The 15,930-nt window shown below is 34.6% G+C and overlaps 3 protein-coding genes across 4 annotated transcripts; 2 read left to right on the top strand and 1 right to left on the bottom strand.

Moving 5' to 3' along the window:
* The first annotated feature begins 1,618 nt into the window (after positions 1-1,618).
* LOC137729461 (carbonic anhydrase 2) lies at positions 1,619-4,603 on the top strand. The gene is made up of 9 exons (XM_068468419.2): positions 1,619-1,739; positions 2,457-2,517; positions 2,630-2,767; positions 3,030-3,078; positions 3,156-3,272; positions 3,452-3,505; positions 3,621-3,706; positions 3,940-4,045; positions 4,207-4,603. Exons 2-9 carry the CDS (start codon positions 2,474-2,476, stop codon positions 4,378-4,380), a joined length of 768 nt encoding a protein of 255 aa, XP_068324520.1. The 5' UTR covers positions 1,619-1,739; positions 2,457-2,473; the 3' UTR covers positions 4,381-4,603.
* A 3,236-nt stretch (positions 4,604-7,839) lies between these two features.
* Positions 7,840-10,918, top strand: LOC137729460 (carbonic anhydrase 2). Of its 2 annotated transcripts, XM_068468415.2 has the most exons (9): positions 7,840-7,956; positions 8,610-8,670; positions 9,064-9,204; positions 9,310-9,358; positions 9,444-9,560; positions 9,743-9,796; positions 9,910-9,995; positions 10,231-10,339; positions 10,515-10,918. In XM_068468415.2, the coding sequence occupies exons 2-9, from the start codon at positions 8,627-8,629 to the stop codon at positions 10,686-10,688; spliced, it is 774 nt and encodes a 257-aa protein (XP_068324516.1). In that variant the 5' UTR covers positions 7,840-7,956; positions 8,610-8,626; the 3' UTR covers positions 10,689-10,918. The 2 variants fall into 2 exon arrangements, with proteins under 2 accessions (XP_068324516.1, XP_068324519.1); XM_068468418.2 differs by lacking the exon at positions 8,610-8,670 and having other exon boundaries at positions 7,843-7,956.
* Positions 10,919-11,930: 1,012 nt separating this feature from the next.
* Positions 11,931-13,325, bottom strand: LOC137729459 (SKP1-interacting partner 15). Its single transcript, XM_068468414.2, has one exon. The coding sequence runs from the start codon at positions 13,170-13,172 to the stop codon at positions 12,087-12,089; it is 1,086 nt and encodes a 361-aa protein (XP_068324515.2). The 5' UTR covers positions 13,173-13,325; the 3' UTR covers positions 11,931-12,086.
* Between the last annotated feature and the right edge of the window lie 2,605 nt (positions 13,326-15,930).

The following is a 15,930-nucleotide window of genomic DNA, read 5'->3' as shown; positions in this document are numbered from 1 at the left end:
ATAAACCTTACAGATATTATTAAATAAATAATAATATCTAAGAATTATTTTGGAAAATCCTTGATTGGAATTAGTTGTGTTTCCTTGAGCTTAAGGGGTATAGATTAGTTATTAATTCTACCTTTAATTTTCTTGCCTTATCTTATTGCCATGGGCAGCAAAGCTTGAAGAAATTGTAGTCATCAGCTCAAGGTTCCTTGCTGGTTGAATTGCGTGTGAACAGATGTGGTCTCGCCAATATAATGAGAGCATTCTCATCAATAATGAATAAAATTCACGTATCAGCTCAAATATTTTTTGAATTATTTTTGGCTCCACCCTTTTATTCTTGCGTTTTAAGTAAAATACGTCTGAATCTCAATACTTTCCCATTCTTCCGTTCTAAAATGTATTTATTTTGTTTCCCACATGATTAATGAATCAGAGAGGGACAGGGAGACGGAAAGGGACTTCCAAGTCTTCAATCATATCTCATATACACTTAAACTACATGCATATGGACCATTTGACATTGGATCGATGTAAGTGTTATTCAATGCATTTATCATGTGTGTTTCATCACTATTGGTTCCTTTGAATTCAATGATGTATGCCATGAAACATGACCTCCAATATTTCATAAAAAAACAAAACAAAACAAAAAAACAATATAAATACTCCCTCTCCTTATGTCGAGCATTTTTTTCTCTATATTCTACTTTCGGCACTTAGATTTGTTGAGGACTTTGGAGGCAAGTTTGGGAGACTAACTTGTTTTGTTTATATCGCTAATGATATGAGCTAAATATTTTATTTTTTATTTTTTGAGTACATCAATATTTTTACACTAAGGGGAGAAGAAGTTCGGCTAAACCACATAATGAGCAGCCTAATTTAGTATCGAATTCATCATCCACGAGATTCAAATCTAAAACCTATTACTTACAAAATTAAAAAAAATCATACTTTTAAGTCTTAAATGAATAGAAGGGTCAAAAGCTTAAGGATTTTGATATAAAAAACAAAATAAATAACACAAGATTAAAGGTGAGAACTGAGAAGGGTCGAGTGACCATCCTACGCCTTTATTGGCTCCACCAGTGGTTAGCTAGCCAGCCAGCTTGCATGTGCGCCTGCGTGTAAGAGTGGAAAGTATAGCTGTAGGATTCTCTTTATGTGACACTAGTCACTATACATACAAAGAAGTAGAAATGCATTCGTGAGTTTTAAGATTAAAAATTTCTGAGACGGCTAATTATGCTTTTTATCTTACCAGCTAGTCACCCTGCATAATGACTAGTTAACAAAGGAAAAGGAAACAAGAATTTAAGGAACATTCAAAGCTGGATGGCGCCACTTGTCACATGGGAATATACAGTTTACACTATTTAACGAGTTCATCGAAACAATGCTAAAGAGATGGTATTGGACGGCAGCTCCGAGTTGAGAGCTCCTGGTTGTTTTTTACTATATTGTCACGAATCACGATTTAAATATGGTCCATATATATTATTCTTGTCCAATTAATTAATATCCATATCTCAGAGAATAATTAAAACATGTCGATTAAAAAGTTTAGTGTTAACCCCAAAAAGTAAAAGAAAGAAAGAAAGAAAAAGGACCTAGTCTCGGTGTATAAATAGAAGCTTCATCCCTCGCTGCAAATATGTGCCTGCGTTTGTATTTGTTGCTTGTGCATGTGTGAAGCAATTTGATCTCCTTAAGATCCATTCCTAGCTTTAGAAAATATTCTCGAAAACGTACGTACGGTTTGGTTAATGAGTGTGTGTGCGTGTGTGTGTGTTTTCGTTTGGGTAGAATAATCATGTTCTGATTATTTCGGCTTTATATTTCAAGAGATTAATATGAATATCTACGTTTCTACTCATACTATATTATCATATTACAGTTTTGCTTTTATGAACTGGATGCACTTCTGCATTTCAAACAGGAACAACTCAAATATACAACTATATATATTATTTTTCCGGTTAATGCTTAGAGAAACAACTGAAATATACAACTATATATATATATATATATATATATATATATATATATATTCAATATTTCCTTGCCAATTTTGTGTTGTCTCACTTCGCACAATGCCTTTTTTTTTTTTTTTCAAGAAGAGATACATGCACATGCATTTTCTCTTCCTACACATCCTTTATCATTTGGCCTTTCAGTTGAATAAATTAAAAGAAGATAAAAATAAAATAAAAACAGAAATAAATATGGGTGAGAACTGCGAAGATGGAAAAAAAATGGTTTGCCTAGTCTTGTTTTGTTTTGATTTTTGTTCGGGGTTAATTTTTGGAAGAAAAAAAATTGGTTTCTTTTCCACCGGTTAGCAGTTTGGCACTCTCTCATTTTCTTATTTACAGATTTTTTTTTTGGTGCCCTCGAGATTAAGGAGAAACACATATAATACATTTCCATGTAAACTAATAAGGTCGTGATTTTTGAATTTGCAGGAACGAAAGTAGACAAAATGGCAAGCCAATTAGCTATTCAACGCCTGAAAAATCTCCTCAGGTTTGCCTAGCTACTTGTTGACTTCATGCATGATCTTTGGTCTAACCATCCATCTTATGAAAATATCATGGGATGATGAAATTAATCATAATCTTGGTTGGCATGGTTGCAGTGAGAAGGAAGAGCTGGACAATGTGGTTGCGGCCAAAATTGAGAAGTTGACGGCTGAACTGCAAAGACCGGATGATCATTTTGACCCAGTTCAAAGGATTGTAGATGGCTTCATCAACTTCAGGATCAACAAATTCGAGTAACTTGACTATTTTCTTTATTATTTTATGAAAATAATTAACTGTTGTACATATTTGCTATATATCTAATAGATTCGAAACCATAATGTCTTCTAAATTTTAAAAACTGTGTTTAAGGATGTATAATTGAGTTTATGCAAGCAATGTATGCCTTAGACCAATTTTTGGAAATTTAAAACTCATAATTTGCGGGAGAGCAAACTCAAATAATTTGTTGTACATTTTTTTCCTTTTTAATTAATTTTCTTTCTGATCTTACAGAAAATACCCAGATTACTACAACGAGCTTGCCAAAGGACAAAACCCCAAGGTACTATTTGGCTGTAACATCTTAAAATAAGTAGACCAAGAACTGTTTAATCTTTTTGTTGCTAATTTCCAATGCAGTTTCTGGTATTTGCATGCTCGGACTCCCGAGTGAGCCCCTCACATATCCTTAGTTTCCAACCTGGGGAGGCCTTCATGGTTCGCAACATTGCGAACATGGTTCCTGCATTCAATCAGGTCTATTACTCTCTACATTATATAATAGTAACGCACACCTGTATTAGAAACTATACGTGAGCAAGTGTGTCATTTTCGTGTCCAAAATAATATTGAACTTCATTTCTGATAACTTATCACATAATAGTGATGCATCCGACTACGAAAAATAATTTTTATTTATTTTTATATCTTTACAGCTGAAATATGCAGGAGTTGGAGCAGTCATAGAATATGCTATTACAGTACTGGGGGTGAACATTCCAAGTCTTTTAATTTGTTAAATTAATAACTCTTAGTTCTTTTCTCTTGATCACGTGTTACTAAAATATTTATGAATCGAATGCTAACAAGAAGAAAATTGAACAGGTAACAAATATTTTGGTAATCGGACACAGTCATTGTGGTGGGATAAAGAGGCTTATGACTCACCCTGAGGATAACTCTGTTCCCTTGTAAGTCTTTTTACACACAAAAGTTGTAGATTATGGAAAATAATTAATCATAATCGTTTACAAGGATGCAACTTAAGACCTGTTAATTTGGATATTTGTTAGCATTTTTAGAATGGTCGAAAAGTATAGCAAAAAACCCACCGTAGTCATTTAAGCAATGAACTGAGATCATTATAGAACTTGCTAATGTTATATAATTTTGAATCCATTAACCATGTCATTGGAATATGCAGTGACTTCATAGACGAATGGGTCAAAATAGGTTTACCCGCCAAGGCAAAGGTTATAGCAAAGGAAGGGGACGCCGATATTGAAGAACAATGTGAGGATTGTGCAAGGGTAAGACATTCAATCTTAGATTGATGAAATATTTGAAAGGCCATTTACGCTTGATTCACTTTTTGCAAATGAAATAATTGCCAGTGACTAGCTAAGGTGCGTGTGCGCGCTTCCATAGTTATGACATTAAATCTCATTTAACATCTTCTTGAATGATGCAGGAAGCAGTAAATTTGTCACTGGTAAACCTACAAAGTTACCCTTACGTTCAAAAGGCGCTCTCGGACAAAAACCTAGCACTCAGGGGTGGTTACTATGACTTTATTCATGGGGTTTTGGAGCTATGGGAGGTTGGGTCGCACATTTCACCTCCCATCATCGTACCAACACCTTAACTGCATGTTCGTTTGCTTGCAGTCGAGGTGTATATGCATCTCAACAAGGGTGATTATAAATAAAGTAGATGAACACCTGGTGGCCCTTCTTTAATTTGCTTGCGTATGTTGGGTTTTTTACCTCGATGAAAGTATGACATTGTATCTTTTGTTAAGTTGTACTGTACACTCTATGTACCTTTAAAACAAATATGGTAATAAATTAGTGATTGAATTAACTGTTTATAGTAACGTCAAATTACATTATGGGTATTATAAATATAAGAAGATAAGTCTTCAGTTATATATAAGGCGAACTTTTCTCATAATATGAACACTAATAGGTTAAGTAAATTAACATGTGAGATGTATAGAACAAAATTAAAATTTGGAATGGTGTGGTATCATTTTTATCATCTCTATCATCACATTCATCGTCAATAAGGACCATACCTTAGGAGTTAGGACCATAGACTCTTTTGCATGGATTATAAGAAGACACGGTGACGAAAAGGATGAGCCAGATATTTTATATATATATATATATATATGTTTCTTTAAGGAAACCGACCGTCATTTTTTTCAAAAAATGATTTTTTTTTTTTTAAATGAGAATTAGCTGTGGAAGTCATTCCACATCAAACTTCAACGATCTGAATTGTCTATTTTGTTAATCTCAATTCATAGATCATTAATGGAAAAATTCAATTCAATCCAAAACCATTTGCACATTTAATTGTCACGATGAAATTTCAAGGTTTCTTATAACATAGTGTTTTTTAATTTCCTTGAACTCAATTAGATGTCTCAAATATTTTCAATTTGGCTAATATTTTGTAGGGATGATTATGAGGTGTAAATCAAAAAATAAATGATTAGTATGATTGAAGATTTTTCGGAAAAAAATGGGGATCCTTTCTTTAAAGAATACACACACACACACACACACACACACTCAACTCCTTATATAATTTTGGTTAAAAATCAACAATCAATCACAAATATAAATACATTGCAGAAATAAATACGAGATACATATATATATATATGCTAATCATTAAATAAATTACAACTATGTATATTGATACAATTCGAATTAAACAAAACTAATATCAAACAAACAAAATAACCATCTAGGCTTGCGAACCGTAATATACTTGAAAAAGAATTTCGCCTCTACTTTGTACTTGTAATTCGGTGGGTTTCTACTTCATCAAGATTCAATATTCAAAATAATATTTGAGCACTGGAAAATTTGGTTTCTGACGAATTTCTATGTGGTTCTTTCAGCAGTATGAAAATGATTTTTCTGTGTTTTGAATGAGATGCATTTGTATGTATTTATAATTTGTATATTTTTCGCATTAGAAGGGATGTGTGGCTTCATCGTTTTTTCAAACCTTCTCAGTCTTCATCCGAAAGGATGAGTTTGTTGAAATCAAAACGTTTAAAAAACAAAATATGAAATTAAAATATTAATTATTTGATTTAATATTAATGCCCGAGCCCCAAGGCCCATCTTTTCATGGTTAAATATAGTTAATTATATATATATATAGTTATCACACCCTAGAGCCCAAACTCTAAGTTCAAATCCAATTTTGCTCTCCATAATTTATCTTTCCAATTACTTTGTAAGAAGAACTAGGTGTTATAAAGCTTGAGAAATTTTTGGTTGTGAGCAATGTAGGACAGTGAGATAGAATGAGTTTTTTCACCTACAAAATACGAGATACGGCCTATATGTGATAATACAACTGAAAAAATATAAAATAAATTCCATTTCACCAAATAAAATAAATTCCATTTCACCTAAGAAAATAAGAAAAAGCTTCAATGGGTACATGCACTTCTTGATCTTTACCCACTCGTTGATCTTTATCTATGTATAAAACAGAAGAAATATTTATTAAAATACGAGGTTTAATCAACAAAGAGAAAAGTTATTTTTATATTTTTTTTTTGTCACATATTTATAGAGACGGGACACTGAACCATTTCTAACCATATCGATATTTTTCTAACTTAACCAATTATTGATAGGTGTTGAATTTTATTACAAAGGGTATAGGTGTTTATTAAAAATGAAACCATACACTCATTTATTATATTTTATTTTCTTAATTTTCCGGGTAACAATTCATTCAATGTCATTGGTACTATTTTCATACTAAAAAGACTACTATACAAAAAAAAATTGCGTATTAAAGTTATTTTTATAGCTGAAAAATTCATCAATTTCTTAAATCAACACTTTGAATACAAAAATATTATTTTTACCATATTTTTATACTACATTTGTAGCATATTTCTAATAAAAATGAAACTCACATATGTTGATGACTCCTACTCTATTAGAAATATGATACAAATGTAGTATGAAAAAATCCAACAGGATCCTCTCCAGATCCTTTTGGCGAGGATCTTGGGGATCTGTAAATCGTGTTCATTCATCTTACATCATACGATCAATTTTTATCAGGTACTGTTTGTGTTTAATTTTAAATAAAATATTTAAAATGATTTCTAATCGCACAATATACGATAAACGAATACGATTCACATATTCTAAAAATCTTCCAGATTCTGAAAAAATATGGTTAATACAGCGTTACTCAGAGTTACGTACTCAGTTAGCTAGCCTGCAGCCAGCTTGTGCGCTTGCGTGTAGGAGTGGAAATTAGAGGTGTATTATAGCCATTACGTGACACTATAAAGAAGTAGAAATGCGTTTTTCTTGCGGGCATAATCATGAGTTTTAAGATTAAAAAATTTCCTAAGACGGCTAATTACACATTTTGTCTTACTAGTAACCCTACATAATCACTAACTTCTTCGCATAAGTAAACTTTTTTTTTATTAATCACTTACAACGTGCAACTTATAAGTCATACGTAACAAAGAAAACAAGAAATTGGGAAACATTCAAAATTGGATGCCGCCACCTTAAATATACATTTTACCCTGTTAAACGAATTCATAGAAACAAAACAGTTAGAGTAATGTTATTCATACTATGATTTTATACCACATTTCTATATCACCTTAGGTGACATCTAATGTGGACATCCATATCATTTGAAAATTTTACAAAACCCAGAGAAATGAAATAGAAATACTCCTCGTATAACACAATCATTATTTAATTAGCTAATTTTTCTTAATTATTAATTTATTAAATAATGATCTAAATTTAAAATTTTAATTAATTCAAATGATGTAACTGTCCATATCAAATATCATCTAAAATCCAAAGATAGTATAGTCGATGCTAGCTAGGAGTTGAGAGGTCATTTTCGTTTTTTACTATAGTGTCACGAATCACGATATACATGTGGTCCAATGCTATCATAGTTGTCCAATCAATCAATATCAATATTTCAGAGAGTAATTAAAACATGTCGATTAAATGGTTAGTCTCAACCCAAAAATGAAATAGAAAGAAAGAAAAAGCAGTTAGTCTCGGTAACTCGGTGTATAAATAGAAGCCCAACTCACTGCAAATATGTGCCTGCGTTTTGTATTTGTTGCATGTGCATGTGTGAAGCAACTTCATCTCCTTAAGTTCCACTGCTAGGTTTGGAAAATATCTTGAACGTACGTACGGTTGTGTGTGTGTGTGTGTGTGTGTGTGTGTTTGGGTAGAATAAATCATGTTCTAATTATTTCGGGTATGCAAGAGATTAATATGAATTTCTATGTTTCTACTCAAACTATATATCATGTGTGAGTGTATGAGCGTGCTTAGTACTGTAAACTCTGGCAGAACTTACATATATGGATAATTAGTTCTAGTTCTTTCCTTAGTGCTCAAACCAGTTTAATTAATATACTTTCGATGAAAACTCTTATTTAATTGAATTATAAAAATTATTGGTCATAGAAATTTAACTCTTGCACTAGGGATTTCGAGTTTGATTCAATATAACTTATAAAACTAAAAACCTAGTTAATGCTTAGAGGAACTACTCAAATATACAATCCTTATTAATTTGGCCTTTGAGTTAAATAAATTAAAAGAAAATAAAAAAACAAAAATAAATATAGGTGCCAAGAAGGGAAACAAATGGTTTGCCTGGTCTTGTTTTGTTTTGAATTTTGTTCAGGGTTAATTTTGGCTTCTTTCCCACCGCTTGGGACTTTCTCAGTTTCTTATTTACATTTTTTTTTTTGTGCCGTCGAGATTAAGGAGAAACACATATAGTACATTTCAATGTAAACTAATATGGTCGGGATTCTTGAATTTGCAGGAAAGAAAGTAGACAAAATGGCAAGCCAATTAGCTATTCAACGCCTGAAAAATCTCCTCAGGTTTGCCTACTTATTGACTTCATCCATGATCTTTGGTCTAACCATCCACTTTATGAAAATATTAGATATTGACGTTTGACAATATAACATGTAAAAGTAAAAATTTAGAATTGGTCCTATTTTAGATTCCGTCTGTGAACTCAAAACTGTGCATATTTTTGTTAAATTTAAGAACCAAATTAAATTAACGAATTTTTAGTGTAGGGACTAAATATAAACTAGGGTGAAAGTTCATGGACCAATTCCAAACTTTAACATATAAACTATATATCTAACAAGAAAAAATTTAGTCTTCAATTTGTTTTTGTTAAAGGCTACAAAAGGTTGTTGGTGGCTTAAAATATATGCATGGGACGATGAAATTAATGATAATCTTGGTTGGCATGGTTGCAGTGAGAAGGAAGAGCTGGACGATGTGGTTGCTGCCAAAATTGAGAAGTTGATGGCTGAGTTGCAAAGACCTGCTAATGGTCATTTCGACCCAGTTCGAAGGATTGTAGATGGCTTCATCAACTTCAGGGTCAACAAATTCGAGTAATTTCACTATTTTCTTTATTATTATATCAAAATAATTAATTATTGTACATATTTGCTATATATCTAATAGATTCGAAAGCATAATGTCTACTGATCTTACAGAAAATACCCAGATTACTACAAGGAGCTTGCCAATGGACAAAGCCCCAAGGTAATATTTGGCTGTAACATCTTAATTAGAATAAATAGACCAAGAAATGTTTAATTAATCTTTTTGTTGCTAATTCCCAACGCAGTTTCTGGTATTTGCATGCTCGGACTCCCGAGTGAGCCCCTCACATATCCTTAGTTTCCAACCTGGGGAGGCCTTCATGGCTCGCAACATTGCAAACATGGTTCCTGCATTCAATCAGGTCCATTACTCTCTACATTATATAATAGTAACGCACAACTGTATTAGAAACTGTATGAGCAAGTGTGTCAGTTTCGCGTTCAAAATAATATTGAACTTTGAGAAAATAATTTCTCATAAATCACATAATTGTCATGCATCTGACTACGAAAATAATTTTTTTTTTTTTTAATATCTTTACAGCTGAAATACGCAGGAGTTGGAGCAGTTATAGAATATGCTATTACACAACTCCTGGTAAACATTCCAAAAGTCTTTTAATTTATTGAATTAATAACTCCTAGTCCTTTTCTCTTCACTTGTTACTAAAATAGTGTGAATTGAATGCTAACAAGAAGGAAATTGAACAGGTGACAAATATTTTGGTAATTGGACACAGTCGTTGTGGTGGGATACAGAGGCTTATGAGTCACCCTGAGGATAATCGTGTTCCCTTGTAAGGCTTTTTACACACAAAAGTTGTAGATTATGGAAGATGATTAATCATAATCGTTTACGAGGATGCAATATAAGACCTGTTAATTTGGATATTTGTTAGCATTTTTAGGATGGTCAAAGAGTATATAGCAAAAAGCCCAGCCTAATCATTTTTTTAGCAATGAACTGAGATCATTAGAACTTGCTAATGGTATATAGTTTTGCATCCTTAACCATTTGACTGGAATATGCAGTGACTTCATAGATGAATGGGTCAAAATTGGTTTACCCGCCAAGGCTAAGGTTATAGCAAATGGACAAGGTGGCACCACTTTTGAGGAACAATGTGAGGATTGTGCAAGGGTAAGATATTAATTCGATCTTGGATTGACGAAATATTTGGAAGGCCATTTACGCTCGATTCACTTTTTGCAAATGAAATAATTTTTAGTGACCAGCTGAGGTGTGTGCGTGCGCTTCCATGAGTTATGACATTAATCTCACTTAAACATCTTGTTGAATGACAATTTTTATGCAGGAAGCAGTAAATTTGTCGCTGATAAACCTACAAACTTACCCTTACGTTCAAAAGGCGCTTGCGGAGAAAAACCTAGCGCTCAGGGGTGGTTACTATGACTTTGTTCATGGGGTTTTGGAGCTATGGGACGTTGAGTCGCACATTTCACCTCCCATCATCGTACCAGCACCTTAACTGTATTTACCTTGTTGCGTGCTCGTTTGCTTGGAGTCCAAGTATTATAAATAAACCAGATGACCACCTGGTGGCACTTCTTTAATTTTCTTGTGTATGTTGGGTTTCTACCACGACGAAAACATAACGTTGCTGTTTTGTTAAGTTGTGCTGTGCACTCTATGTGCCTTAAGCAAATATGGTAATAAAATGCAGCAATTGTGTTGTTGCCTAATTTATGTTGCCCTCTATGTGATTTGTTTATTTCTGTTGGTGTCAAAAATGGGATATAGAGTGTTTCTTTCGGTTTAAGTGTTAAGAGAAGGCTTGAGAGAGAGAGAATGATTGCAGGCGTGCCATTGTTGGAGGCTGCTAACAAATAGTGTACGTATAGTGATTTTGTAGGGTTACGCGAGATCTGAAATTTTAGTCATTCCATAATGGAAAGAGAATGGGGAGTAGATGCATGTATAGAAATACAAGGCTTGAAAGAATGGGGAGTAGATGCATAATATGCTATTGGAATAATATATGAATTGGTTAAGTTATGGAGTAAAAGTGTTTTGTTCAAGTGAAGTATTGTTTTGCTTCATTTGACTTCTCATATTTTCAGTATGTTCAGTTAGGTTATGGAGAAACCTTTGTATAAGTTCTTTGTCATTATGATTTCGTTCTAGTGATATAAAATTTTAAATCCATAGTCTTCAAATTCTGAAGCACGTGAAAGTGAGAATTTAATGGTTGCAGTAGTTCCCTAGTAATTTAGGGTTCGTCTGGTAACGTTTTACAAAACGAATTTTGAAAATGTTTTGTAAAACGAAAACGGCAAATAGGATTATGCATTTTTATGATTGAAAGTGCGTCTGGTAGTTTAACCCTAGAATGACTTTTGAGAATGAAAACATTGGAAACGTATTATAATTTCATGTTTGGTAGTAATGTTTTCCAAATATTATTAAGATGGTGGCGGTGGTGGTAGAGATGGTGATTGTGACGAGAGTGGTGTTGGTAGTAATGGTGGTAGGTGGTGGCGGTGTGACAACGGATATCGATGGTCAGCAGTGTGACTCTGGATAAAATGGTGGTGGCAGCAAAGATGTTATATGTAGAGGCATAACTTTATCCTTAATCATAATCCATTGCACGATACTTTAAAAACAACAAAATGTATTCTTTTAGTTGTATTTTTTTCGGCTGCTCTGTATGCATCATACAAGTAGTGGGTGAGACTGAATACATAGTGAACAAAGCAATTCCAATGCATTAGTTGGAACATATTCTATTGATTTGGATTAAGAAATTCATTAAACACAAGAAATTCTACGAATTCAACGCTAATACAACAACATTGGGATTCGTTAATGGATAAATACCAACCTCTACTCGGCATCAAAAGCTCTGACACTGTGTTGAACCCCATCAAGGAAATGCAGTGAGCGTGGCCTCAAAAACAAAACCCCGGGAAAGCCCATCGCCGCTGCCGGGCACCCCATCAATCCACCGCCACTCAGCTTTCTCGGAACAACGGTCCCACAAAGCCAATCTCCCAATTCTCTTTGCAGAAAAACAGACCTTATCGCCGCCACCAAACACCTTGAACTTGCTCGACTCTTGAAAGCACTTGAACATCTCCACCGGCATTCGGCCCGCCTCGTCCCACTCCAAGCTATCCAAGTCCAGCCTCAGAATCAGAATCGTCGAACACGAAGTGTTCAGCGAGAAAGACGACTTCAACCCACCAACCATCAGCACATTGTTCCCATTTCCGCGAACTAAACGGGGTCTTTTCAGGATGTCGAAGACGTCCCCCCACTCGTGCTTTTCGAGCCGAGTCCAAGTCTGCGAGGTCTTGAGCTTCGAAATTGTGCAGTGGAACAGCTTCCATTCACTCCTCCACGGCGAACCCACATCGCAGAGGGCATAAACCGAGTCGAACACCAAGATTGGACTTCTGGGTTTTGACGGGAGGTTCGATGAGAACTTGAGCCACTGGTTAGAACCGGAGAAGTAGAGCGCGGCGAGCTCGGTGAGGACCATGACTCGAGTTTGGGAGTCAACGAGGACCGAGCCGTGGCGCGACCAGGCCGAGCCGAGCTGAGGGAGGACCCGGAACTGACGAGTCAGAGGGTTGCAGACGACGAGGGACTTGGATGACTCGGGCGGGTCGGGCGAGTCGCCCCAGAGGTAGACGAGGCCGAGAGAGGAGGCGACGGGGTGTGGTGAGCGGAAGGGGAGGAAATCGAGGGCGAATCTGAGCCATTGGTTGAGGTCGGGGTCGAAGACGTGGAGGCAGGATGAGGAGGACACGTGGCGCTGGTGGTGGTGGTGGGGAGGGCGGAGGGCGAGAAGGTTGAGGGGCGGAAATTGGGTGGAGATGATGTGGACAAAGGAGGGTGAGGTGAGGAGTTGGTTGAAGAACTTGGAGAGTGAGCGGCAGATCATGATCTGCCGGAGGGGAAGGCTCGAGAAGATCTGGTGGAGCGTGTCCTGCGGGAGAGCGTCCATGGTTTCCGCGGTGGGCCGGCGGAACACTGTAACCAGAAGAAATGCACAGATCGAAGAGTGAAAACAGAGAGACGCAGTTGATTCAAAGGATGGACTGGGCCTGCGTGGGAGACAGACGCACGTATTGGTTGTCGTAATAAGAGACTTGCTAGTGTTTGGTGCTGCAACAAACACCTGAACTGTCAATCTAGTAATTAAATTATTATCTGAGTGAAAATTAGATCTTTAAATTATTTTTTTAGAAAAATCAAATCTTCAATTATAAAAATATGTTAATTACATCTTTAATATTAGATTCGAAGTTATTATTTTTAATTTTCCATCAATTTAAGTTACGTTACTTGTCTGTGATACACATTGAAAGGTAGATTGATAATTTTTTATGAAGAAATAGTGTATGAAGTTAATTTTGGAGGATAAATTAGACGTTAGATTTGCAACCTATATAAAATGTTAAGGGCTTATATGTGTAATAAGGTCGGTAATACATTCTAAGGTGTATCAAGTGACTTAAATTGACGAATTGGATAAAATAACTTTGAATTTAATAGTAGAGATAAAATTAGTAATTTTTAATGAATTTAGAAACTTACTTTACCTAAAAAATAATTCAGAAGCCTAATTTCTATTAAGATGGTACTTCAAGAACTAAATTGACACTTTACTTTCCTAGATAAACACTCGGCATCAGGTGAATTGTCATGATGAAAAAGGCTTTCGTCTTCAAATCATTATGTTTTACGTTCGAACTTTATATTTTGAGAAGGCAGAGGATTAATTACATAGCACCTAGGGCAACCTGTACAAAAATTATCAAAATATAAGGCATTTCTCACACCAATCTGAACACTATTGAACCAAATACTTTCAGAAGGAAGGGAGTTGGTAAAATCAGCTAAAGCATCCACTACAAAATTAGAGGTTCGAACTTGCATATTTTAATTAGTAAAGTTTGGAGCAGTAGTAGACATTTAGGAATATGGTCTAATAGCATTCTTTTTCACTTATAATTAATAAGTCTTAGGTTCAAATCTTGGAAACGAAGAGTTCACAACCAATTTATACTCGCACCGCCATAATGTAAATATATCGTTGTATCAAATAAAAGAGTTTAGAGTAATAATATTTGAGTTAAATTGTAGCATTAGTCAGTTTGATTTTCGTTCCTGAACTCTAATAATAGTTGCTAATGTTCTCGATTTATGTCATGTATTGCACTTATGATACTTTCTGTTGACTGTAAGTTGAGGTATAAAGTAAGAATTTTATCAAAACAAATGAGAAAATTTTAAATAAGAATTGTTTTTCATATGGAGAAAAAAAAAAAAAAAGTCAATTCAACTATAAACAATAAGACTTTATATATATATAAAAAATAAAAAATAAAAAATAAAAAAAATAAATAAAAAGGCATCTATATAGTTCAACAAAAAAGCTTAAGGTCAATACATAAAAAGCCCAAACCCCTTTTTCAAAATTTTCATTAATTTAAAAAATACCTTTACTTAATCAAAACTAACAGCATAAACATGATGTTTGAAAATTTAAATTATATTAGATAAGAAACAAATTTTTAATTAAAAAAATGTAAAGAATTTAGGAGGGCATGTGTAAAAATTTTAATCATATTAGATTTTTTATTTTGTCTCATTTTTTTATGAAAAAAAAATGTGTATGCAGAATGTGTCTGCAAAAATACCAAACAAAACCAACTTGTCTCATTTTAAATAATTTTTAGAATCGTATTTTATTTAAGGGTAAATCTTAGTTTACTACCATCAAGTTTCGTGGTTTTCAACATTTGGTACATAAAGTTTTTTTCGTCTCAGAGTCATACCTAAAGTGTTAATTTTGGGACAATCTCATACATCTGTTTGGCTGTTAAGTCTCCCGTTAACAAATGATGTAGGGCGCCATATGGACAATAACTAGGTGCAATGTGTCATTAAAGGATCAATGTGGAAATTCAAAATTCAAAAAAAAAAAAAAAAACCCACCCATCTTCTACATGCCCCCAACCCCCTCCCTCCCTTCTTTCCTCTGCAACCTGTACCCTCCCTTCTCCCTTCTCTCCTTTGCAACCCTCATCTCACCGCCGCGGTGGTGGTGAACAATTTACAAAACAAGTCGAAAATGTGGTTTATGGCGATCTAGCTTCGCCTCCCCTCCAGCCGCCCATAGGGGATTCTGAACATTGGGCTCGGCCTCCTAGATAGCACAATGCGGAGCATGCCTGCTCTACATCAAGCTCAACTCCTCCACCATCGGGTACTAGGATCTGATGGAGGGAAAAACCAACAACCACCAAAAATCGGACATGGCTGCTTCTTCGAGTTCATCTGCAGGTATTGTACCTCTCTATACATTGGTTTATGAGCTATGGTTTGTGTTTTGATCACAGTAATTCATATTACTTGTTCTTGGTTTTATGTTTATGCTAATATTAATGAGCTCTTTTTTGGAACATGCACTCCTGGTTAGTTTGACAGTATGCCTACATCAACTTTGTCTTTAGGGATTATACATATGTATCTTGTGTTACCAAGTGCTTTGGTTCTTTACTAGCTGAAGATGCCTACAAAGACATTTATTGGGCAATCGTGTTGTGTGCATGCGTAAAGATTGCCTGCTCTACTGGGCATTGATTTGGGGCGACAATGATCAAGGAAACAACACTCTTTGGCTTTCTGATTTGGACGCAACTAAATTTCTAAGATCTCAACAATATTCGTAAATTTGTAGGAAATAATCATTTTGT

This window comes from Pyrus communis, chromosome 10 (genome assembly GCF_041283825.1).
Source record: "Pyrus communis isolate YQ-2024b chromosome 10, ASM4128382v1, whole genome shotgun sequence".
Taxonomy (NCBI): Eukaryota; Viridiplantae; Streptophyta; class Magnoliopsida; order Rosales; family Rosaceae; genus Pyrus; species Pyrus communis.
Note: the sequence above shows the minus strand (reverse complement) of the source record. Positions and strands in the feature narration are given on the sequence as shown.